We start from the raw sequence: 25,094 nt of genomic DNA, 5'->3' as shown, positions 1-25,094 counted from the left end.
GAATGTAGTGCGACCCGCTAACCACTCAAGGGGCGCGAACCTGGGTCCTTCTGAATGTAGTGCCGACCTGCTAACCACTCAGCCAAGGGGGCGCGAACCTGGGTCCTTCTGAATGTAGTGCGACCCGCTAACCACTCAGCCACCGGGGCGCGAACCTGGGTCCTTCTGAATGTAGTGCCGACCTGCTAACCACTCAGCCACCGGGGCGCGAACCTGGGTCCTTCTGAATGTGGTGCGACCAGCTAACCACTCAGCCACCGGGGCGCGAACCTGGGTCCTTCTGAATGTAGTGCGACCTGCTAACCACTCAGCCACCGGGGCGCGAACCTGGGTCCTTCTGAATGTGGTGCGACCCGCTAACCACTCAGCCACCGGGGCGCGAACCTGGGTCCTTCTGAATGTGGTGCGACCTGCTAACCACTCAGCCAAGGGGGCGCGAACCTGGGTCCTTCTGAATGTGGTGCCGACCTGCTAACCACTCAGCCAAGGGGGCGCGAACCTGGGTCCTTCTGAATGTGGTGCGACCTGCTAACCACTCAGCCACCGGGGCGCGAACCTGGGTCCTTCTGAATGTAGTGCCGACCCGCTAACCACTCAGCCACCGGGGCGCGAACCTGGGTCCTTCTGAATGTAGTGCGACCCTCTAACCACTCAGCCACCGGGGCGCGAACCTGGGTCCTTCTGAATGTAGTGCCGACCCGCTAACCACTCAGCCACCGGGGCGCGAACCTGGGTCCTTCTGAATGTAGTGCGACCCTCTAACCACTCAGCCAAGGGGGCGCGAACCTGGGTCCTTCTGAATGTAGTGCCGACCCGCTAACCACTCAGCCACCGGGGCGCGAACCTGGGTCCTTCTGAATGTGGTGCCGACCTGCTAACCACTCAGCCACCGGGGCGCGAACCTGGGTCCTTCTGAATGTGGTGCGACCCGCTAACCACTCAGCCACCGGGGCGCGAACCTGGGTCCTTCTGAATGTGGTGCCGACCTGCTAACCACTCAGCCAAGGGGGCGCGAACCTGGGTCCTTCTGAATGTGGTGCGACCCGCTAACCACTCAGCCACCGGGGCGCGAACCTGGGTCCTTCTGAATGTAGTGCCGACCTGCTAACCACTCAGCCACCGGGGCGCGAACCTGGGTCCTTCTGAATGTGGTGCGACCCGCTAACCACTCAGCCACCGGGGCGCGAACCTGGGTCCTTCTGAATGTGGTGCGACCCGCTAACCACTCAGCCACCGGGGCGCTAACCTCGGTCCTGAATGCAGTGCCGACCAGTTAACCACTCAGCCACCGCCTCCACCTGTGTTATATATATTTTCCGTCATCCTTTCCTCACCTTCCCAGCCCTGCACATGTCCTCCTGGGAAAGCCACGTCTTGCACGCACAACAAAAAACATTATGATCCTCTCAGACAGATAATCGCCTCGGGGAAACATAAACGTTAAGTAAAAAACGATTAGCGATCACACACGACGCGAGGCTGAGAGAAGGGACCGCTGCCCTCACTGCTATTGTTTTCACCGCATGACGTCACGTGGGGGAGAGCGTTCGAGTGTGAGCGTGCGTCCGAGCTCCGACCAGGGATGAAGGACACGGGAATATAAGCCGCTTGTCATATTTTTCAGTCTGTTTGAGTATTTCATTTCTCTATTGATGTTTTTCCCTTTTGCTCTTCTTGTGTAATACTTTTTTTTACAACAAAGGAGACAGCTCAAGGGCACAAAAAAAGTAAACAATAATAGATAAAAAGCCCGCTACTCGCTGCTCCCAAAAAGAATCCAAAGAGGAGGCCGAAAGAGAGGTCAATTTCGGGAGGAGAGGCGTCCTGATACTGCCTGACCCACGGACCTACTCAGCAGCCTATTATTATACTCACAAGTTTTATTCTGGTGGAGTCGACGCCTCGGTGCCTGAAGGTTTCCTGGGCTAAGGTCAAGGTAGCCTACTGGGGGCTGCTGGGCGACAACGCAGTCTGTCCATGCGTGTGCCGGGGGGATTTCCACTTCATCATGCCTGCACACAGCCTCTACGTGCCACCAAACACACGAGAAATATTATTAATCCACACCGGCGCCGAGGATCGATCCCGCGACCAGCGAAGTGGGACAGATGCTCCTTAACCAGTCAGCCTAGAAGGTACCTCTGGCAGAGTGACTTTGGGAGGCTTTCCACATCAGGCACGAGGTCATTGATATCTTGGACAGCTTCACACACCCCGGCAGCGTAGTTCAGAACAACGGTGTCTCGCCAGGAACCCTTACGGCGGCCTGGCCTGCCCACGGTGTTAAGGACTCGCTCAGCACGAGTATATGGCGTTGTCGATACCAGTGCAGGACACTAAATGAGGACTTGGAGAGGCGGGTTGGTGCCTTCGGTAATAAATGTCTTACTCTGTGGCTGTGAGACATGGACGCTAAATAGGGACTTGGGGAGGCGGGTTGGTGCCTTTGGTAATAAATGTCTTACTCTGTGGCTGTGAGACATGGACACTAAATAGGGACTTGGAGAGGCGGGTTGGTGCCTTTGGTAATAAATGTCTTACTCTGTGGCTGTGAGACATGGACACTAAATAGGGACTTGGGGAGGCGGATTGGTGTCTTTGGTAATAAATGTCTTACTCTGTGGCTGTGAGACATGGACACTAAATAGGGACTTGGGGAGGCGGATTGCTGCCTTTGCTAATAAATGTCTCCGTAGAATCTTGGAATATCGCTGGAATGACTTTGTGTCAAACCGTCGACTACTCCGTGAGACTGATTCGAGGCCTATTACCTGCATGGTCCGTCAACGCCAACTCCGGCTGTACGGGCACGTGGCACGCTGCCCAGAAGCCGACCCTGCCCACCGGGGTGTTGCTGTGAGAGACAACCCTGAGGGGAGGAGGCCAAGGGGACGCCCACATAGCTCATGTACTACTAAGGGGACGCCTACAATGCTCGTGGCTTGAGCAAGTCGATAGATCCTGCCGTGCGGTGCTTGCAGAGGGTGACAAAGGGTGACAATGGAGATTTGCCCAGTGGAACCCCAGGGGCGGGCGTCGTGGGGTGGGTGAGGCGACGCGGCCCCCGGCGTATGAACCCAGTAACGGATTGAAGCAAGATCAAGACAAAGGAAAGACTGTGCCGATTGGGGAGGCTCCACTTATTATTACTGTTATCATTGTTATTATTATTATTATTATTATTATTATTATCATCATCATTGGCGGTGGTGTTATTGGTAGAAGGAGGAGGAGGAGGAAAGGGGGGAGGAAGATGATGGTACTGATGATGAGGAGGAGGAAGAGAAATAGCAATAAATCAAAGTCTGCCTTATAATATATACGTTTTCTCTGAAGCTCTCTTATAATATGAAGAACAAGAAGAACAGGAACAATAATAATAATAATAATAATAATAATAATAATAATAATAATAATAATAATAATAATGATAATAAAAAGAAAAAGAACAACAACAACAACAACAACAACAACAACAACAAATCGAAAAACAGAAAATTAAAAGAAAATAAATTATAAAAAAATAATTAGTGTATGAACGTGTGTGTGTGTGTGTGTGTGTGTGTGTGTGTGTGTGTGTGTGTGTTCATAGGTTTGGCACTGTCCTCAAGGCTGGGTCTATTATATAATCTCTCTCTCTCTCTCTCTCTCTCTCTCTCTCTCTCATGGCTATTTTCGTATCCATTATAATTATTTTAGTAGTAGTAGTAGTAGTAGTAGTAACGGTAGTATATATAGGCCTATTAATAATATGTGTAGGGGGGAGGGAGGGGCGTAGGAATCAAGGCCTATCTGTTCTTTTAACTTTCCTTCCTTTTCTCCTCCTCCTCCTCCTCCTCTTCTTCCGTCTCTTCTTATAGTCTCTTTTTTTTCTCCTCCTCCTCCTCCTTCATCTTCTTCTTCTTCTACTTCTTCTTCATTTCTTTGTGTGGCATCCTTCCTTCTTCTCTTTCTCTCATTCCTCCTCCTCCTCCTCCTCTTCCTCCACTATCTACTATTCTTCCTCTTTTCTCTACTTCTATATCAGTTTATCACGCGCTGGTATTCCTCCTCCTCCTCCTCCTCCTCCTCCTCCTCCTCTTCTTCTTCTTCCTTATCATCTCTTTTCTCAGTCTATCACCTCGCCTTTTCTCCTCCTCCTTTTCTTCCTCCTCCTCCTCCTCCTCCTCTACCCGTCTCAATCTGGCACCGGACAATTAACCATCTCCATCTCCTCCTCCTCCTCCTCCTCCTCCTCTTCTCACCCATAAACAGCAATGCCCCCTCCTCCTCCTCCTCCTCCTCTCCCCACCCAACTCAGTCTGGCACCGAGCAAATTACAAGAACCAGCTCCTCCTCCTCCTCCCCTCTCCTTCCTCCTCCTCTCCTTCCCTCTCCCTCCTCCTCCTCCTCCTCCTCTCCTTCCCTCTCCCTCCTCCTTCTCCTCTCCCTTCATCAGTAGTGCCAACAGACAGAGAGTGCCACGGTCAGTTCCCTTTAGGAGGTTCACGCGAGTGCCTGTCTCCCTTCTCTCTCTCCCTCACTCACTCTCTCTCTCTTCCCCTCGCTTTCCCCTCACCTGCTCCTCCTCCTCCTCCTCCTCCTCTTGTGTCCACCTCGCTGAAGTTATATAAAGAGTGAAGAAAATCAAAGTTCGTTGCTGTTATTGTTGTTGTTATCGTTGTTCTTGTTCTTCTTTTGAACGGGTAAGTGTTGATGTTGGTAAGGGGGAGATTGGGAGGTGGAGGGGGGCTGGTTTGGGGTAGGGGGGTAGGGGAGTATAAGGGAAGGGGGTTGGTAATGGTGGAGTGAGGGTAGAGGGAATGGGGGAATTAATGGGAAATGGGGTGGTTGGGGAAAGTGAAATTGAGGGGATAGGGGACTGAGGAGGGAGGGGGGTTAGTGAGGATGGGGAAATGGGGATTGGGGAATGAGGATTGGTTGGGAGAGGGAGGTAGAGGGAATGGGGTGATGGGGAATTGGGGAGAGGGGATGGTAGGGGGTAGTGGAGGAATGGGGGATGGGGGTATGGTAAGGGGTTGGGGTTATAGGGGAATGGGGGTGATGGGGTTTGGAGGGTAAATTGTATGGGGAATCGGGATTAGGGGATGTGGTGATTGGGGAAGGGAAATGGGGTGTTATGGGAATTGGTAAGGGAAGGAAATGGGTAGGGTTGGGGAAAGAGGAATGAGGGGAGGGGTTGGGGAAGGGGTAGGGTGAAGGGGGATGGGATGGGGTTAAGTGGTTAATAAGGGTAAGGGGACTTGGTGAAGGGGTAAGTGATGGGGTTATGGGGATTGGTAATGGGGAATATGGTAGAGGGATCGAATGGGGGAATGGGGATTGGTAGGGGGAAGGGGTAGAAGGAAAGGGGTGGTCGCTGGGGGAAGGAGAATTGGGGAAGGGGGATTGGTAAGGAAGGGGGGATGGGGGGATGGGGAAAGGGGTTTGTAGGGGAATGAGGGAAAGGGGAATGGGGGTGGAGGGAATGGTTGGGGGGGAAGGGGATTGGCAGGGGAGAGGGGGGTATTGGAAATGGGGGCAGGGGGTGGTAGATGGAATAGGGGAATAGGGAATGGGGAAATAAGGGGAAAGGGGTGGCAGAGAGAATGGGGAAAATGGGAATGGAGTTAGAAGGAAGGAAAAGGGGGAAGGATTTATTATTGGAGTAAAAAAAACAGAAAAAATCGTAAAAAATCGCAAATATTTTCGGAGCCTATATTTAAGCCCTTCTATTTTCCCCTCTCATTTATCATCCCCTTCCTCTATTAACCCCCCAACACACTGAACACACACTAGAGACACACGTAAATCCCATAATAGATAATAGACACGCCATGATAACCGATAAATACGAGAAAATAGACAAAAAGTAACACTCACCATCTTCGTTTGTTTTGGAAGCCGCCTCAGCCTCTGCAACGGCTCACTATACCGTGCCAGTCTAATTTTTGCCCATATTTCACTCATTTAAGGCTTTCCTGTGTCTGTTGTAACCCTGAAATGTGGAAAATAGGTTAGAGAATTACTGAAACTCAATAATAAGGCTTAACAAATAGTACAAGTGGATAAAATAAGGATAAATAAGAAAGCAGCCTTACCTCATGTTTTGGAAGGGACCTGTCTTCCTAACGGCCCGCTATCCAATACCCGCTTATTTTAGGCCATATTTCACTTATATAAGGCTTTCCTGTGGTTCTTTTGGCTCTGAAACATGAAAAATAACTTAGGTAATTAGTTTCACCCAGCACCAAGACTTAATGAAGAGCAGAAGTGGGTGAAAATAGGGATTAAATAGGAGGGAGATTTACCGAGTGGCTGAGGAGGAAGGGGAGGAGGGAATGAAGGAAGATGTAAATAATTGATATTCTTGGTTAAAAACGGGAAAGGAAGAGAGGGAAGACGATTAAACGATACCAGGGAAGAAAGATCAAGGTGTAAAGATTAATAAGAAGCCATGTAAAGCCTTATAACCCTAGAGAAGAGGAAGAAAACTGAGAAAAAGCAGGAGGGAAGGCAGAGGAGGGCAGAGATCATAACGTAAATAATTTAACTTCAAAAAACGGGAAATTAAGAGAGAGAAGACGATTAAACGATACCAGGGAAGAAAGATCAAGGTGTAAAGATTAATAAGAAGCCATGTACAGCGTTATAGCCATAGACAAGAGGAAGAAAACTGAGAAAAAGGAGAAGGATGGAGGGAGATGAGTGTCCCAGCAGCATCCCTCGGTCACAGCATCCCTCGGCTCTCTCTCCCCCGGTGGACCACTCCCAGGGGCGGCGGGGCAGGGGTGTAGTCCCGGTAACTATGGGGGGTGATGGGGAAGGGGTGCATTGCTCAAATATGGGGTGATAGGTATAGGGGGGAGGTGAGAGGGAGAGAACTGGAATGTTTTGGTCTGGGGTGGGCGTTTGGGGTGATGGGGTGTGTATGGGGGGCCTGGGGTGTTGGGATCAGCTTGGGGTGGGTGATGGGGGGTCTGGGGTGTTGGGGTCAGCTTGGGGTGTTGGGGTCAGTCTGGGGTGGGTGATGGGGGGTCTGCTGGGGTGTTGGGGTCAGTCTGGGGTGTCGGGGTCAGCTTGGAGTGTGTGTCGGGGTCAGTCTGGGGTGTGGGGGCCAGTCTGGGGTGTCAGGTCAGCTTGGAGTGTGTGTCGGGGTCAGTCTGGGGTGGGTGATGGGGGGCTTGGGGTGTGGGGGTCAGCTTGGGGTGTCGGGGTCAGTCTGGGGTGGGTGTGGGGGTCAGCTTGGGGTGTGTGGGTCAGCCTGGGGTGTTGGGTCAGCTTGGGGTGTGTGTCGGGCCGGTCTCCTAAGCTGCCCTAACCTAACCTAACTATGGTCCATATTTTTAAATGTTGGACTTTTTTTTTATCTTTACATTTCTTTTTTTATCATTTATTTATTTATTTTGTTATGCTTTCCTTTTCTTTGTTTTTATTTCTCTTTCTTTATCTCTTCCTTCCCTTCTTAACATGTTCTCATCGTGTTTTGAAGGTGGTGATGGTGCTGGTCCAAGAAGGAGGAAGAAGAAGAAGAGGAAGAAGGGTGTGAAGAAGATAGGAGGAGGAAGGAAGAGGAGATAAGGGAGAAGAAGTAGAAGAGAGCCAAGAACAAAGTAGAAAGAAGAAGAAGAAGAAGAGGAAGAAGAAGAAGAAGAAGAAGAAGAAGAAGAAGAAGAAGAAGGGGAAGAAGAAGAAGGGGAAGAAAATGCAGCACTACAAAGATGCATTCATAGACCTAATGGGCGGGTCAATGGGTATGTATGTATGTATGTATGTATGTATGTATGTATGTATATATGTACGCTAACCTCTCTTTTGTGTGTGTGTGCGTTTCCAGGTGTATGTGTGTGTGTGTACATGTGTAGCCTATGTACGCCTCTAAATATGTGTGTGCGCGCTTGTATATGTCTGTACACCAACCCCTCATGTGCGTTTCTGGGTGGTGTGTACGTGTGTGTGTGTGTACGCTTCTCTATGTCTGTATGCTAATCCTCATGTGCGTCTCCGGGTGGTGTACATGTGACTGTGTATGTAAATCAGTGTGTACGTTGTCGCTAACCCCTCATGTGCGTTACCAGGGGGCACGGAGTGTGTGTACATGTGTGCGTGTGTGTGTGTAAATATATATGTAGATTATGGTGTAGCATGTACGTATATAGATCCATGTACGCTAACCCCTCATGTGCGTTTCCAGAGAGCATGGTGTGTGTGTACATATGTGTGCGTGAGTATATATGTTTATTATAGCACACATGTAGATTGTAGATTATTGTGTTGCATGCGCGTACATAAATTTGTGTACGTTAATTCTGTGTACGCTAACCCGTCATGTGCGTTTCCAGGGGGCGCGGCGTGTGTGTACATATGTGTGTGTGTGTGTAAATATATATGTCAATTATGGTATGTGTAGATTATTGTGTTGGATGTGCGTATATAAATTTATGTACATTCATTCTGTGTGCGCTAACCCGTCATGTGCGTTTCCAGGAGGCGCAGCGTGTGTGTACGTGGGTCAGCCCCTGGACACGGTTAAGGTCAAGATGCAGACCTTTCCGGCCCAGTACCAAGGCATGGTGGACTGCTTCACCCGCACCCTCTCCCGGGATGGCCTACGGGGGCTATACGCTGGCACTGTCCCGGCTCTCGCTGCCAACATCGCCGAGAACTCCGTGCTTTTCGCCTGCTATGGGGTGTGCCAGAAGGGTGTGGCCTGGGCGCTGGGGAGGCCGGTAGGTGATGGGGTGATGGGGGTGAGGAAGGAAAATGGGTTTGAAAATGGGTTTGTATGGAAGGGATGTTATAAGGGTGATGGGTTAAAGGAAGGGGTGTGTTGGGAGGTGATACAGGGGTGAGAGAGAAAAGAGATGGGGTGAGGAAGGGAAGGGGTGATGTAGGAAGGGGCAAGGAACAGAGGAAGGAAGGGAGGGAGGAAGGGGTGATGTAGGAAGGGGGTGAGGAACAGAGGAAGGAAGGGGGTGAGGAACAGAGGAAGGGAGGGAGGGGTGAAGGAGGAAGGGGGTGAGGGAGGCAGGGGTGAGAAAGGGGTGACAACAGAAATGGCAGAGATAAATCATTTGTATATATATCTTTTGCCCTTCCATTTCTTTCCCTCCCTCATCACCCCTCACTAAGCACCCCACTCACCCCAGTCACCCCTCCCTCTCAGTACATGGGGGAGCAGCTATCACCACTCAATCCCTCTCATTTCTCTCCCTCTCTCCCTCTCCATCCTCTCCCTGTCTCCACTTCTTAACTCCACTCCCTGCACATCCTCCCAATCACCCCCCTCTCTCCCCCCCTGTCATTGCCTTACACCCCTCTCCACATGCCCCAATCTTCTCCACCCTCCACTCACCCTTCCGCTCTCCCTCTCAGTCCCTCCATCCCTTGCATCTCTTTTCTCTCCCTTTCTCCACTTCTTAACTCCACTCCCTTCCACCCCTCCACACCCCCAATTTTAACACCTCCTTCCCCCCTAGCGCGTGGAAGACCTGTCTCCGCTAAGCAACGCAACGGCTGGGTTCTTTGCTGCGTTCTTCTCCTCCCTGACGCTGTGCCCGACGGAGCTTGTCAAATGCAGACTGCAGGCCATGCGGGAAGTGGCCCTGGTGGAGAAGAGGGAGCCGGTATGTGTAGGGGGGTGTGAGGAGGGGGTGTAAGGTATGTGTGTGTGTAGGGGTGGGAAGGAAAAGGAAGGGAAGGAAAAGGAATGTGAGAGAAGGGAGTGTGTGTGTATTTGTGTAGGGGAAGGAAGAGAAGGGAAGGAAAAGGAAGGGAAGTGTGTGTGTGTGTGTGTGTAAGGGTTAGGAAGGAAAGGGAAGAGAAGGGAAAGGACTGAATGGGAAGGGTATGTGTGTCTGTGTGTGTAGGGGTGCAGGGGGAAGGAAAGAGAAGAGAAGAGAAGGGAAGGGAAGGGAAGGGTAGGGTAGGGTAGGAAAGGGTAGGAAAGGGAAGGAAAAGAAAGGAATGCATAGAATGTGTGTGTGTGTGTGTGTGTGTGTTCTCATCCCCCCCACCCCCCCAGGAGCGCATCGGGCCGTGGCGTCTGACCCAGCGGATCCTGGCATCGGAGGGCCCCGCGGGTCTATTCCGGGGCCTGACCTCCACCTTCGCCAGGGAGATGCCCGGGTATTTCTTCTTCTTTGGGGGGTACGAGGCAGCGCGGGCTCTCCTCACCCCCCCCGGCAAGACCAAGGACGAGATCGGTGAGTGACTGTCCAAATTCCTTATGCAAGAGGTCAGCGGATAGTCTAGGACAGGATGGGATGGGGAGGGAGAGGTCAGGCTACATTATGATAGGTTAGGTTAGATTAGCAGAGGTTGGGATAGGACAGGATGGAATGGGAGGAGAGAGGTCAGGTTACATTAGGATAGGTTGGGATAGGACAGGATAGGATGGGAGGAGAGAGGTCAGGTTACATCAGGAGAGGTTAAGTTAGGTTAGGGAAGGTTGGGATAGGACAGGATAGGATGGGAGGAGAGAGGTCAGGTTACATTAGGATAGGTTGGGATAGGACAGGATAGGATGGGAGGAGAGAGGTCAGGTTACATTATGATAGGTTAGGTTAGATTAGCAGAGGTTGGGATAGGACAGGATAGGATGGGAGGAGAGAGGTCAGGTTATATGAGGAGAGGTTAGGTTAGGAGAGGTGAGTGACTGTCCAAATTCCTTATGCAAGAGGGGGATGAGAATGTTTAATTGGGTTGTTAGTTGGGTTGAAAAGAGGTTGAGTAACATAGTAATGATATAGTGATGATGTTAACAATACAATATTTTTTTTCTTCTCAATCTTTCTCTTTCCTTCTTTTCCCTTCCTTAATATTCCCTTCTCTTCCCTTCTTTTCCTTTCCCTAATCTTTCCCTTCCCTTCCCTAATACAATGCAATATTTTTTCTTTCTTTTCTTCTCTCCCTTCTCTTTGCTTATTTTCCCTTTGCTTCCCTTCCCTTCTTTTCCCTTCCCTTTCCTTCCTTTCTTTAACTTTTCCTTCCCTTCCCTTCCCTAACCTTCTCTTTCCTTCCCTTTCCTTCCCTTCCCTTTCCTTCCTTTCTTTAACTTTTCCTTCCCTTCCCTTCCCTAACCTTCTCTTTCCTTCCCTTCCCTTGCCTTCCCTTCCCTTCCCTTCCTTAAAAATCCTTCCCTTACCTTCCCTTCCCTTCTTTTCCTGTCCTTCCCCTGTCCTTCCCTTCCCTTCTTTTCCCTTCCCTTCCCTAACTTCCCCTCACCCATTAACTACTCCACAAATGCTTTAATTCTTCCCCCCTCTCCTCCTCCTCTTCCTCCTCCTCTTTCTTCTCTATTTCATTCCCTTCCTCCTCTAACTTTTCCTTCCCTTCCCTAACCTTCTCCAAACTCTCTTTTAACCCATATATAAACTAACCCTAAATTTCCTGTCCCTTCCTTAACTTCCTCTTAACTCTTTTACCCCAGTACAACCCCCCCCCCCTTGAAAAACTATAATCCTCCTCCTCCTCCGCCTTCCCCACAGGGTTCGCGCGCACACTGTTCTGCGGCGGCATAGCGGGGGTGGTGCTGTGGGTTGCCATCTTCCCGGCGGATGTGGTCAAGTCCCGCATACAGGTGGCCGGCTCCAAGGCGTCCATGACCAGCGTGATGATGGGGGTTGTGCGCCAGGAAGGTACGGAGTGTGTGGGTGCGTGTATGTGTGTGTGTGTGGGTTAACCAGCATCTTCACTCTTTCATCCCTGTGATATCCAAATCCCTTATGCAAGAGTTAACCAACATCTTCACTCTTTCATCCCTGTGCTATCCAAATCCCTTATGCAAGAGTTAACCAGCATCTTCACTCTTTCATCCCTGTGCTATCCAAATCCCTTATGCAAGAGTTAACCAGCATCTTCACTCTTTCATCCCTGTGCTATCCAAATCCCTTATGCAAGAGTTAACCAGCATCTTCACTCTTTCATCCCTGTGCTATCTCTCTCCCTTCACTGTAAAAATAAAGTTCATATTCTCTGCAATAATCAATAACTAATAACAATTGTAATAAGTAGACTCATCCCTCCCTCCCTGTCTCTTTCAGTCCTCACAATCTCTCATTCCTTTCCCTCCTGTCTCCCTCCTTCTTAACTAACCTAACCTAACCTAAGCTAACATAACCTTATTCCTCCTTCCCTATGCTCAACCCCTTCTCTTCTCCTCCTCCCCTTCCTCCTCCTCCTCCTCCTCTTCCTCCTCCTCCTCCTCCTCCTCCTCCTCCCCCCCCACCCTCAACCTTCTTAAGTCTCCCCCATCAACCCCTCTCTCTCCCCTCCCTCCTTCTTAACTAACCTAACTTAACCTAACCTAACCTAACCTTATCCTCCTCCTCTATGCTCAACCCCTTCTCTCCTCCTCCTCCTCCTCCTCCTCCTCCTCCTCCTCCCCCACCCTCAACCTTCTTAAGTTATCCCCCTTAAACCCCTCTCGCTCCCCTCCCTCCTTCTTAACTAACCTAACCTAACCTTATCCTCTTCCCTTCTGCTCAACCCCTGCTCTCCTCCTCTTCCTCCTCCTCCCCATCCTCAACTTCCCTTCTCCCCACTTTTACACCCCCTCCCTCTCTCCCCCCTCTTAAAACTGTAATAATTAAACTTGTACTTTCTCTCCCTTCCCTCCTGTCTCCCTCCCTCACCCTCAACCTCTCCTCCTCCTCCTCCTCCTCCTCCTCCTTCCCCACCCTTACACTCCCTCCCTCTCCCCCCCTCCAATAACTGTAATAATTAAACTTGTTCTTTCTCTCCCCCTCCATCACATCCCCCCTCCCAGGTGTGCTCGCCCTATACAACGGCCTGGGTCCCACCGTCCTGCGCACCTTCCCTGCCACAGGCGCCCTCTTCGTGGCCTACGAGGGCACCAAGAAGGGTCTGCACGCACTCATGGACTAGCCCCGAGAAGTGGGTGTTGGGGGGGAAGGGAGGGGGGGGCGGTAAATGGGGGTGTTTGGATTAGCTGAAGAAGGGGTGTTGGGGGGTAGACTAGTCTGAAGAAGGGGTGTATGTGCGGAGGGGAGAGCAGTCTGGGGTGTTGGGGGGTGAACTAGTCTGAAGGGGTGTGAGGGGGTGGGGGTGAGGTTGGATTAGTCTGAAGAAGGTGGGGTGAGAGGGGTGGAGATTGGGGGGTGGGTTATTTGAAGGAGGGGGATGCGGAGGGGGGATGTGAGGGGGGTAAGCTGTCTGGTGTATGTGTGTGTATTTCTTTTTCCTGTCTATCTTTTTCTGTCTGTGTCTGTCTATCCATCAATCTGTCTGTCTGTATCTATGTCAGTTAATCTGTCTTTTTGTTTCTCTATTTCTGTCTTTGTTTTTCTGTGTGTCTGTATGTCTGTCTGTCTATCCATCAGTCTGTCTGTCTATCCATCAATCTGTTTGTCTGTCTCTCTGTCTTTCTATTTCTCTATTTCCATCTTTGTTTCTCTGTCTGTCTGTCTGTCTATATCTTTCTTCTGTCTGTAAGTCTGTCTGTCATTAAATCTATCTCTATCTCTTCAATAACCCTCTGCCCTCTCTCCCCCCCACTCCCCACAACACCTGTGCTCAAACCCCCAAACACTATATACAAAGAATCAAATCCCCTTCAGAGCTTACAAAGACAATCTAATCCTTTATTTAGGTGCCAAAGAGCTTACTAAGAGAGTTCAAACCTTTACTGAGCTTATGAAGACGATCTGATGCCATTGAGGGGTTGTTAAGAGGTTGGGAGATGTCGAAGGAAGTTGTTTAGAGGTTTGGAGAGGTTGAAAGAGGTTGAGTGAGGTTCGGGAGAGGTTGGAAGAAGTAAAGTTGATCAAATCCCCCTCTGTAGACACTTTGATACTGTATAGAGGTTCAGAGAGGTTATAAAAGGGGTTGAATGCCATATACAGTGCCACAGAGCTTACAAAGAGGGTTCAATGTCCTAAACGGTGCCAAAGAGCTAACACATAGGCTTGAATCCTCTATAAACTACAAGGAAGGCTGTGGAGTGGATTTAATGCTCTGCCTTGCTCCTCAGAGAAGCTCTGATGCTGTTGTATGGAGTTTAGAATTGTTAGATGTTGATTGTATGTGTTTTAGAATCCATTGCGCGATTCCCGGACTTTTGTGGTCTGGGAACTCGAGGGTCATGTGCATATATTTCAAGATTACTAGATGAAGGAGTCTGTGCTAGTCTGTGGCCCGTGACGTGCCTTGTGGCGGGGAGGAGAGAGAACAAAGACTAGTCTGTGTGTCTAGTGTGTATATTTTAGTGACACACTGCCCGTGACGTGAGCAACTTTGAGGGCAGGGCAGCAACCAGTCATGGAGGCACTGCACTCCGGGGCGTACAACACCTCCATCCCTCTCAGCTCCAGTAATGTCGCGTGGGGCGTGGGCCTCACGGCTCACTGCCAGTGGTAACTGGACCAGCTAAAAGAGGGGCTGGGGGTCGTGCTCCTTCAGGAGGAAAACTTGCCCCGCGTCCTCTGGAGACGTCGGGGGAGCCCCGTGGGCGTGCCCCGATTCAGGGTGCGGCGCGAGCAGCGACCCCGACCTTTACTTTTCCTGATTTTTTTTTTTTTTTTTTTTTTGGGGGGGGGGGGTCGAAGGTTATAAAAGAAGGGGTCGCAGACCCCACCCAGACCAACCTGCCGCGGGCAGGGACCCCCAGGGCGCACAGCCCGGCCGTTACCTAGTCCACATAGGTGCCTTGTGGAGGGAGAAGAATAGGCTGTTTGTTTGTTTAATGTATATATTGTAGCGTCGTAGCCTCATCCAGCGCCAGTATATGTGTCGTTACTGTTATTAGTATTGTTATGTTAATTACTATTACACACACACACACACACACACACACACGTATCTCGTAAGCACTAGATATATATATTTTCCTCCCTTCACTTTTAGTAATAAAGATATTTAGAATACAATACAACTTGACTCTTTCCAACACCTCCCCCGTACATGATAATTTTGACCCCAGCGTGTCCTCGTTGAGTGCACCCGTTCCAGCAGTGACCTTCTAATTTGGACTCAGCACACCGCGTCAGGCAAAACAATGGACTTTAACCTCATGTCCACACGTTTAAACCGACTAACAGCGTGACACATGAGCGAAAACGAGGGATTAAAGACACGACAGTAAACTAAGAGCGATAATAGACCTTGGATGATAAATAAAGACAAAAATAATCCTGAAAAAAAACGTCACCAACACAGCATCATGTCAACAACCAAAACAATGGACCTCAAACCGCATTATCTTCCCTTTAAACTAATAAACAGCGCATCACATAAACCAAAACTAATGACCAAAGACACGATAACAAACCTAGAAACATAAAAGACCTTGAGGAATAAAGAAAATCGAGTAAAAACACAAAACAAATGCAAAATGTATCAGTCACTCCCGCATAATGTCACCGAAACCAAAACAATGGACTTAAAACCACATATTTCACCTCTTTAAACCACCTTACAGCGCATCACATAAACCAAAACTAATGACCAGAGACACGATAGCAAACCTAGAAACATAAAAGGGCTTGAGAAATAAAGAAAATCGAGTAAAAACACAAAAATGCAAAATGTATCAGTCACTCCCTTCCGCATAATGTCACCGAAACCAAAACAATGGACTTAAAACCACATATTTCACCTCTTTAAACCACCTTACAGCGCATCACATAAACCAAAACTAATGACCAGAGACACGATAACAAACCTAGAAACATAAAAGACCTTGAGGAATAAAGAAAATCGAGTAAAAACACAAAACAAATGCAAAATGAACTCGGCATTCCCCCCAAACCCGCGCGTTCAACCGATCCATCAGCCCGTCTTGACATGGCGCGCGGGTGACAGCCTCGAGACCCGCCTACTAAACACTAACATATCACCCAGCTACGCGACCTGAACGCACATTTCGCCCTACTAGACTTGCCCAACAGCCTGGCGGGTCACGTGGCGGCAGGGGGCGGCGGGAGGAATCAGGAATCAACCAGACTAAGGGACATGGAGAGGGCTGCCAGCGTCCCTAGTCACAAGTCAGCTGATCCCAGGTGAAGGTGAGTGCCCGGAAAGTTTTGTCATTTTTTGTGTTTTTTCCTCTCCTGGGGTGTTTTCCGGGGTGCCTCTGGTGTGGGGTGATGCGGGGGTGGTCTGCGGTGTGCTGGGGGAGGTGTCGAGCAGCTCAGCCCTGGGGATGTGAGGGAAAAAGGGTAAAATGTGAACTTGGTGACATGTGAAAATATTAAGCTAGTGAAAAATTGTTCAGAAAAGTGGCTCGTGTGTTCGTGTGTGTGTGTGTGTGTGTGTGTCATTCATCGTGGTCTGCCCACACGCTACACTCGCGATCAGCTGTCAGTTCTTGCAGTGTTGTGGGAACTTGCTCACTACTGGCCCGTAGAGAGAGAGAGAGAGACTCCCTATATGTAATGCAGTTTCATTGCATGTTGTGTTCAATATGGTTATTTTGCTGCCGAAAAAAATCGCAGGTTAAGTCAGTGAAAATTACTTGTGCTTGTATCCACGTGCTACAGTTCAAAAGTACACGTAGGTATTTGGACTCGTTCAGGCATCAAGCTGAGTAGCCTTGTCCTTGGGTTCGTGATGTCGTAATCTTACTTGGACTTGAAGACAAAAATGTAGCTACCTGAACCCAAGCCAGACCCCCGCCACACACCCCGATCTTTCACCCCCCCCCCCCCCCCCACACATAGATCTAGACCCCCCTCCTCCCCTACCCCTCCTTCCATTACACTCCCTCTCTCACCCCCCACACCTGCCCCCCCCCCCTGGCCCTCACCCTGTGTCAGAGTAGCATGACGCCCGGCCTGAGCCTGGAGGACGAGGGGCAGTACTCGGCGTACTCCTCCCACGTGCAGCCCACCGCCGTGCAGCACTCCGCCGTGATGGACGGGGCGTGGCGGCGGCGGCGGCGGCGGGGCGGGGCGCGCCGGCGGGGACGGTACACGGGTAAGGACGAGGACGAGGACGAGGAGAGACCAAAGCCGTCTTCATCAACATTGCCCTCGTTGTCGTCATCTCCTCCTCCTCCTCCTACCCACGTGGTGACGAAGAGATTTGCCTGCTGGACGCTGAGCAGGGGCGGCAGGGCGGGGGGCGGCTGGGACCTGCGGAGGAGTGGTAGTGGTAGTAGTAATAGTAGTAGTAGTAGTAGTAGTAGTAGGATAAGTAGAAGAAGTAGTAGTAGTTGTAGTTTTTCATATCATTGAGGTTATTGAACTCAGCACTAGGTTTGGGGGGTTCAGGGTTGAGGGGTTGGAGGGGGCTAAAATTGGGGTTGCTGGGGTGTTGGTTGGGGATATTGAAGAGGGTTAGTGGGGTTTAGGGAAAAGTTTGGGGGTTGGGAAGAGATGGGGGTGAAGTTGGGGATTATAAGTGTGGTTGTAGTTGGGGTTTGGGGAAAATTTTGGGTGAAGTTGAGGTTAAATCATGGGGTTGGGGGACAAAATTTGCGTGGTTAAGATCTAGTGGGGGGTTGGGGTTGGGGGTGACAAGTTGGGGGTTGAAGGGGGGGTTGTGGGGGGTCGTACCTGGTCTTCATCCCTCCTCCCTTCACGTTGGGGTGGGTGATTTCAATGGTGGTGGAAGGGAGGTGAAGGGAGAGCTGCCCCCCTCCTCCTCCTCCCCCTCCTCCTCCTCTCTTCTTCCCCGTCAGCCGCATGTCCTCCTCCTCCTCCTCCTCCTCTTCTTCTTCGTCCTTCTTCCTCCTCACTTCGTATGCTTCGTCTGTTGAAAGAGAGTATATTATTATTATTATTATTATTATTATTATTATTATTATTATTATTATTATTATTATTATTATTATTATTATTATCTTAACTATTTCACATCTTTCTTTTGCTTCTTCCTCTTCTTCTACCTTTTCCTCCTCCTCCTCTTCTTCATCTTCCTCCTCCTCCTCCTCCTCCTCTTCATCTTCTTCCTCTCATTCCTCCATCTTCTTACCCTCCTCTTCTTCCTCCTCCTCCTTCTCTCCCTACCTTTCTCCTCTTATTTTTCTTCCTCTTCCTCCTCTCCTCCTCCTCCTCTTCATCTTCTTCCTCTCTTTCCTCCTTCTTCCTCCTCCTCCTTCCCTTCTAACCTTTCTCCTCTTCTTTTTCTTCCTCTTCCTCCTCTCCTCCTCCTCCTCTCCTCCGCCACCTACTCACCTTTCACCACCTCCACGTCCTCTTCCTCCTCCTCCTCCCCGGGGCAGGCGTGGGGGTCGCAGGGGGGCAGGGGGGGCCGCAGCGGGGGAGGCGCGGCGGACCTCCTGAAGACGTCCTTGCCGCAGATGGCGTCCAGGTTGTGGCGCAGACGGAGGCGGCACATGGCCAGGCGTTCCTCGCTCCACAGGGCCTGCCACTCACCCTCGCTCCTGCCACGGGGGTGGGGGGGGGGGGGATGTTCAGTGGAGGAGGAGGAAGTTGGTGGAAGGAGTGGGAAGAAGAAAGGAAGTGGAGTGTTAGTGGAAGAAGCAGGTGGAGGAGGAGTGGGTGGATGAACGGAAGAGGGGGTGGAGAAAAGGGGGGATGTAGGAGGGGACGAAGAGTGTGGGGTAATGGGGTGTGGGGTGAGGTTGGGGGGGGACGGGGTTGGGGAGAAGAGGGGGTGAAATAGGTTAGGGAAAGTTGGACTATTATTTAGTATTACAAACATTATTAAGCATATTATTCTTTAGCTAACAGAGCTTGTGGTTGATGCGACTGTCAACCACCGTCGCCTCAAAGTCCAGGTCGGCAATGTGGGTGGTTTTGGGTGCAGGTGACCTGGTTCCTCTCAGGCAGACCAAGGCTGACCTCAGGAGGGAGAAGGACAGCCTCATCCAGGCCACCACACTGCTTCTCGGCTGCTGTTTCTTATCCGCCAGTGTTTCGGCGAGTCTTGCGAAGGAGCTCTGCGCCCTTGGTCCCATCCCTCCCGACGTCGTGAATACCATAGCGGGGTGAAGGAGCCCAAGCTGGCCCACATTTTGTATTCTTTCTTCATATGCTCTGTTTCTCTTGTCCATTTCTTCTGTGGGCTGCATCGAGGGTCAGGTCTCTGTGGCAATGGGCCATGGGATCGAAGATCTTTATGTCGAAATGCGCCCTTTGTCCACGAGTCCCAAACCTTCTGGCGCTAAAATCCACGCGTGCTTCGTTCGAAACACATCTGGCGAGGTGTTCGCCTTGCAGAGGGAGCAGCATGGGCTCTACAGTCACGTCGTGACAGACTTCTTTCAGCATCTGAGCTGTCACGTCTCTCACTTCGTCATGTCTCATGCAGACGAAGCCTCCTGTCTCGCATGTCATGGCACGGTTTTGGTGCCAGATTGCCAGATTTTGCGGGGTGGTGATGCCGAGCCCACCCATTCTTGGCGGAAACTCAGCAACCTTCGCTCCTGGTCACTGGGACATCTACCATTTGCTATCGCCGGTATGAAGGTGTTTCTGACAGCATCTTCCGGAGGTTATAGTAACGGAGCAACAGCAGGAACTGTCCTCGTGAGGTGTTCCATTTATGCTGGACACCGTGCGTGAATGTGCGTAGGCTGCCTGCGGTTCCGTTTTGGCGATCTCGCTCAGCTACTACTACTACTACTACTACCTTCACCACCACTACCACTATCACCATCACTACCATCCCTAACTACTACTACTACTACTACTACTACTACTTCCTTCTACTGTTACCTGCCATCCAAGTGATTGAGGAAGTTCGAATCGAGAGAGCTGGAAAGGTTCACCACCACCATCACCACCAACACCACCACCACCATCACCACCTGAAATAATAATAATGATGATAGTAATAATAATAATAATAATAATAATAATAATAATAATAATAATAATTCGTTTCGTTCCGCCTATAGCTGTAATAGGCTTTTCTGAGAGGTTCTGTTAGTTGGCCCCAGTTTCTTAGTATCGCAGGCAAGTGATTTATAGTGGCGCCATCTTGCTTGACTCACGCTGCCCCCTGGAGCTCATCTTTGACTCTCCAGAGCTGTGTATGCACCCTTTAAATCATCAGTCAGTTCTCGCGCCCCTGAATTGATGAAATACGAAAAAATGCTGAAATAAAAAAGTTGATGTCATGTAACAGAACCACGTGTTTGTTTTTTCTCTTTTCAATCTTCATTAACAAAACTTACATTTATTTTTTTGCGTGACGAAAAACCAGAGTACTTACGTATATTAGTGAAACTGACATTACATTATTTGCCTGTGCTGCAAACCTTGTGACTTCATTACTACTGGGTTTTATTTCTACAATGGCATCGAATCTTGCTGCCTGTGAGCTGAGTGGTGCTCGCACGTCAGGTTCAGAACTCAGCCGCTTGGCCTCGTCCCTCGGTACCACAGACGTGTATCTTGTACCCGAGGCTGTTGGCGACGCTGCCACTTCAGTAAGAAATTAGGAGTAGTTATCTCCCGCTCAGAACACCGCTATAACACAAAGAAATATTTCATTTTTCTATTTTTTTCCAGAAAAAATAACATGCGTAATAAAAATATATTTTGCTTTAATTTTTCATAGGCATCCTCGCGCCCCCTAGGGGAGCGAGCACCCCCGGTTAAGAACCACTGCAGTAGAGAGTCTAGAGTCTGGGTTGATAGGCGGTCTTCAGGACAGCCTGTGGGTAGTTTCAAACAGTTGGGAAACATTTCTGAAACAGCTGAGAAACACCCGAGAAACAATTTTACGCTTATTAGTTTCCCATCCAGAATGAGATACATTGAGGAACATGCGCACGAGCCGGGGGGGGCTGGGGTAGGCTGCAACCCCCCCCACCCCCCACCCTCCCAGATTTCTGGAGACAAAGATTTTTTCGGGCAGATCGGGTCATCAAATCCGGCCCTTGAGTATTTCAGTAACACTCGTAGATATGGCTCAGATTTAGCCTTCATGTATATATATAACTGTTTGAACTTACGGACAAACACACATTTTTCGGTCAAACAAACATTTTTCGGACCAGCAGAGTTCAGACCCCCAGACGAGAAGGGTCCCGCACGGCTAGGTTGAGAAACGTTATGCAAGGGTGTGTGTGTGTGTGTGTGTGTGTGTGTGTGTGTGTGTGTGTGTGTGATTAGCGATGAAAGAAACAAGGGAAGGAAACTGAAGGAGAGGAGGAGGAGGAGGAAAAAAAGGGAAAGGAAGACGGAAATAATGATGTGAGAAGAATAGAAGAAGAAGAACATAAGAACATAGGAACATAGGGAGACTGCAAGAGGCCAAAATTTAATGGTCAACACAGGGCAGCTCCAGATTCCCCCCACTGCCACCTGTCATCTTCGTCCATGCAGCTATCCAGTCTACTCTTAAAACAAGCTATCGTCCCAGCACTCACCTGTCATCCTCGTCCATGTAGCTATCCAGTCTACTCTTAAAACAAGCTATCGTCCCTGCACTCACCTGTCATCCTCGTCCATGTAGCTATCCAGTCTACTCTTAAAACAAGCTATCGTCCCTGCACTAACTATGTGATTGCTGAGTCTATTCCATTCCCCCACCACCCTATTACTAAACCAATGCTTGCCTATTTCCCTCCTAAATCTATACTTTTCTAATTTAAATCCATTACTGCGTGTTCTATCCTGCTGGCTAATTCTCAGTACTTTACTTATATCGCCTTTGTTGTAACCCTTGACCTATTTGAATACTTCCATCAGATCTCCCCGCACTCTTCGTCTTTCTAGTGAATGTAAGTTTAGATGTTTCAGCCTATCTTGATATGGGAGGTTCCTCAGCCCCTGAATCATCTTGGTCATCCTCCTCTGAACTGATTCTAGCAAGTTGATGTCCATTCTGTAGTGTGGGCACCAAAACTGGACAGCATAATCTAAGTGTGGCCTAACTAACGCTAAATAGAGTCTGAGGATGACCTCTGCACTCCTGTTGGTTACCGTCCTGTTAATAAAGCCTAATACCCTGTTAGCCCTATTCCTCGCACTAATACATTGCTTCCTTAGTTGTAGGTCAGAGTTCACTAACACTCCCAAATCCCTTTCACACTCTGATCTGCCTATCGCTGTGGATTTTTTACCGTTAATGGCAACCCTCTGTTTCCTGTCGCTAATCCACGCCCTGATCCAATCATAAACCTTCCCTCCCATGCCATGATCCCTGACTTTATTTAACAAGAAGAAATTTAACAAGAAGAAGAAGAAGAAGAAGAGGAAAAGAGAGAGAGAGAGAGAGAGAGAGAGAGAGAGAGAGAGAGAGAGAGAGAGAGAGAGAGAGAGAGAGAGAGAGAGAGAGAGATAACAATGTGACAAGGAGGAGGAAGAGGAGGAAGAGGAAGAGGAGGAGGAGGAAGATAAGAAAAAAAAAAGCAAAGAAAGACAGAAATAACAATGTGTGATAAGAAGAGGAGGAGGAGGAGGAGGAGGAGGAAGAGAAGAAAAAAAAAAGCAAAGAAAGACAGAAATAACAATGTGTGATAAGAAGAGGAGGAGGAGGAGGAGGAGGAGATGAGTTCAATTATCCCAGATCATCTCCCGCCCACACCTTGTTTACACCTGTCCTCCACTCATCTCCTCCTCCTCCTCCTCCTTCACTCACACCTGCGTCCTCCTCCTCCTCCTCTCTCTCTCTCTCTCTCTCTCTCTCTCTCTCTCTCTCTCTCTCTCTCTCTCTCTCTCTCTCTCTCCTCCTCCATTCTTTCTTCTTCTCCTCCTCCTCCTCCTCTTCTTCTTTTTCTCTTCCTTCCTTTCTCCCTTCTCTTCTTCTTCCTTTCTTTTCTTTCTCTCTTTCTTTATTTCCTTTCTTTCTCTTCTCTTCTTTTTCCTTTCTTCCTCCTCCTCCTCCTCCTTCCTTCCTTTCTCTTTCTTTATCTCCTCCTCCTCCTCCTCAGTTTCTTACCTCTCCTACAATAAAAATAATAATAATAATAATAATAATAATAATAATAATAATAATAATAATAATGGTAATAGGAAGAGAAGATGATAGCAGTAGAAGTAATAGTTTTTCGTATATTTCTACTACTATTACTACTACTACTACTACAACTATTACTGCTACTATACTATTCTCTCTCTCTCTCTCTCTCTCTCTCTCTCTCTCTCTCTCTCTCTCTCTCTCTCTCTCTCTCTCTCTCTCTCTCCCCCGTCCCATTCTACACACAAATCACTTTCCCACCCAAGCCTTCACACACTTACATCAATATAACGCAATTTTCCGACGCAACCGCTGGACATAACGAAAAACGGAAAGCGCCATCGTAATCCTGAGGAAATTCTACGTAAGGTGACTCTGAATTCGTTATCGTGAGGGTAGCGCAAACGTACGAAAAAGGGGGTTACGTAGAAGGGTATATCGTTTGTCAATAGCTGAACCGTGTCTCTCCTCATATGGCAAGGCCCTTAGCTATTCTCAGCGCCCTTATTAACATGCAGGGCGGGAGTGACCAGGCTGTTTGTGGATGCATGGGCTGTGTGTGTGTGTGTGTGTGTGTGTGTGTGTTGTATGTGTGTGTGTGTGTGTGTGTGTGTGTGTGTGTGTGTGTTCTCTTTCTATCCCTTCCTCTCCATACCTATCCATTCCCTACGCTTGTATGATTATATATATGTTTGTGTGAGTGTGTATGTGTGTGTGTGTGTGTCCGAGTTTTTTTCAATACTCCTCTCTTCTTCTTCCTATACCATTCCCTCCCCTGCATTCCCCTCTCCTATGTGTCATTCACCCACGGTCTGACCACATACTAGACCCGTCCCTTCCCCGACCGAGCCCATTGGATCTCTGTCCACGGCTGACGCACCCCTCACACACCCTGGGACGGGACACAACCACCCCCCTGGCACCCGGCACCCAGGCACTGCTGACGGGACAGGTGACACGGAGTAGAGACTGCCCACCCGTCTCCACTCCGACCGGGAACCGAACTTGGGACCTCTGGGTTGTGAGAGAGAGAGAGAGAGAGAGAGAGAGAGAGAGAGAGAGAGAGAGAGTGTGTGTGTGTGTTCCCTACCCTCTTCCTTTCCCTTCCCTTCCCTTCCTTACCTATTATTTTTTCCTTTCCCTTCCCTTCCACTTTCGCTGTTTCCCTTCCCTTTCTTTTCGCTCTTTACTTTTTTTTCCTCTCCTCCGCTCTCTTCTTCACTTCCATCTCTTCCCTACCCCTCCTTTCCTTTCCCTACCCTTTCCTCCCCTCCCCTCCCTTCCTCCCTCCCTAACATAGATTTACCCTAATCTCATGGACATTCGTAAAACACACACACACAAACACACACACACACACTGGGGAGGGCAGAACCGTAATTCCTGGGTGGCTAATGCCCCCCCCCCAGTGTTTTCTATATATGCCCCAAAATGCCCTAAAAGTGATTATTTAGAAAAAAAATACCTCACCATCGCATGCTCGCTTCAATCCTCCCCCACTTCATGAACCCATGATGGCCTCCAGCCCCCTAAAAATTTGACAAAATTACGGGCATGGGAGGTGATGGCTGAGTGGTCAGCGTGCGGCGCGGTGTCCTGGAGGCCCCGGGTTCGCGTCCTGGCCGCCGCCACAAGTGGCCCAAGACTACCCACATGGTCCTGAAGACCACCTGTCAACCTCTCTCTAAAGAGAGGCTCAAAGCTGAGCTCCGGGGGCAGCATGAGCCAGGCAAGATGGCGCCTCTATAAACACTTTATGTTTCTGCATATGCCATAACGGGCTGGCGCCGACCACCAGGCCCACCAAGAAAGATTACCCCAGCCATGGGCGGAACGTAAAACACACGCACACACGCACACACACACACACACACAGACAAACCCAGATAGACACATAAATATATATATAGATAGATGGATAGAAAGATGGAAAGAAATAATAATAATGATAATAATAATAATAATAATAATAATAATAATAATAATAATAACAATACCACCATTACTCACCATAGTTGACATGATGCCGAGAAGAGATGCTGAAGAAGAAGCTGCCTCTCTCTTCCTCCCTCTCCCTCTCCCTTTCTCTCACTCTCTCCCTCCTTTCTCTGTCCTTCTGCCGGCCACGCCCTCCTTATATACCCTCCCACGCCCCTTGGCCACGCCCCCTTCCTGCTCATCTCCCTCCTGATTGGCTGAGTTTTTCCCCTTGTAGCCCCGCCCACCTTGATGACGTCACTTGTTTTTGTTTATATGTGGTGGTTATTACTGTTGTTGTT

At 49.5% G+C, this 25,094-nt stretch overlaps 3 protein-coding genes across 10 annotated transcripts in view; 1 reads left to right on the top strand and 2 right to left on the bottom strand.

The window, feature by feature from the left end:
* Nucleotides 1-6,311, bottom strand: part of LOC127006385 (uncharacterized) — a 44,437-nt gene extending 38,126 nt beyond the window's left edge. The window contains exons 1-2 of one of the 2 annotated variants that reach the window (XM_050876331.1): nucleotides 6,081-6,311; nucleotides 5,863-5,977 (exon numbers count right to left, since the gene is read on the bottom strand). The gene's annotated coding sequence lies outside the window, so the exon portion shown is untranslated. Of the gene's footprint in view, nucleotides 1-1,875; nucleotides 2,086-5,862; nucleotides 5,978-6,080 lie in introns of those variants that run through there. The other variant, XM_050876332.1, reaches the window with a different exon arrangement.
* Nucleotides 4,472-12,911, top strand: LOC127006384 (mitochondrial ornithine transporter 1-like). Of its 2 annotated transcripts, none has more exons than XM_050876327.1 (7): nucleotides 4,472-4,685; nucleotides 7,472-7,733; nucleotides 8,467-8,708; nucleotides 9,459-9,605; nucleotides 10,004-10,184; nucleotides 11,469-11,618; nucleotides 12,749-12,911. In XM_050876327.1, exons 2-7 carry the CDS (start codon nucleotides 7,685-7,687, stop codon nucleotides 12,865-12,867), a joined length of 888 nt encoding a protein of 295 aa, XP_050732284.1. In that variant the 5' UTR covers nucleotides 4,472-4,685; nucleotides 7,472-7,684; the 3' UTR covers nucleotides 12,868-12,911. The 2 variants fall into 2 exon arrangements, with proteins under 2 accessions (XP_050732284.1, XP_050732285.1); XM_050876328.1 differs by lacking the exon at nucleotides 4,472-4,685 and adding an exon at nucleotides 6,649-6,781.
* A 236-nt stretch (nucleotides 12,912-13,147) lies between these two features.
* On the bottom strand, nucleotides 13,148-24,925 carry LOC127006382 (uncharacterized). Of its 6 annotated transcripts, none has more exons than XR_007759538.1 (7): nucleotides 24,826-24,925; nucleotides 19,623-19,714; nucleotides 18,117-18,325; nucleotides 17,496-17,691; nucleotides 16,745-17,072; nucleotides 15,465-16,135; nucleotides 13,148-15,268 (listed from the first exon to the last, which is right to left on the bottom strand). XR_007759538.1 is itself a non-coding variant. In XM_050876322.1 (6 exons), exons 1-5 carry the CDS (start codon nucleotides 24,835-24,837, stop codon nucleotides 16,751-16,753), a joined length of 831 nt encoding a protein of 276 aa, XP_050732279.1. In that variant the 5' UTR covers nucleotides 24,838-24,925; the 3' UTR covers nucleotides 13,148-16,135; nucleotides 16,745-16,750. The 6 variants fall into 6 exon arrangements, 1 of the variants encoding a protein (XP_050732279.1); XR_007759537.1 differs by having other exon boundaries at nucleotides 13,148-15,411; nucleotides 15,609-16,135; XR_007759539.1 differs by having other exon boundaries at nucleotides 13,148-15,464; nucleotides 15,662-16,135.
* Between the last annotated feature and the right edge of the window lie 169 nt (nucleotides 24,926-25,094).

This window comes from Eriocheir sinensis, chromosome 32 (genome assembly GCF_024679095.1).
Source record: "Eriocheir sinensis breed Jianghai 21 chromosome 32, ASM2467909v1, whole genome shotgun sequence".
Taxonomy (NCBI): Eukaryota; Metazoa; Arthropoda; class Malacostraca; order Decapoda; family Varunidae; genus Eriocheir; species Eriocheir sinensis.
Note: the sequence above shows the minus strand (reverse complement) of the source record. Positions and strands in the feature narration are given on the sequence as shown.

Bases quoted from the DNA above. Each gene is read 5' to 3' on its own strand.
- LOC127006384 (XM_050876327.1), top strand. From the start codon at position 7,685: ATGCAGCACTACAAAGATGCATTCATAGACCTAATGGGCGGGTCAATG. The intron at 9,606-10,003 runs GTATGTGTAGGG...CCACCCCCCCAG, and splicing joins TGGTGGAGAAGAGGGAGCCG to GAGCGCATCGGGCCGTGGCG. The intron at 11,619-12,748 runs GTACGGAGTGTG...CCCCCCTCCCAG, and splicing joins GGGGGTTGTGCGCCAGGAAG to GTGTGCTCGCCCTATACAAC.
- LOC127006382 (XM_050876322.1), bottom strand. The intron at 18,326-19,622 runs GTAACAGTAGAA...CCCCCGTGGCAG, and splicing joins CTCAATCACTTGGATGGCAG to GAGCGAGGGTGAGTGGCAGG. The intron at 17,073-17,495 runs GTACGACCCCCC...ACTCCTCCGCAG, and splicing joins GGAGGAGGGATGAAGACCAG to GTCCCAGCCGCCCCCCGCCC.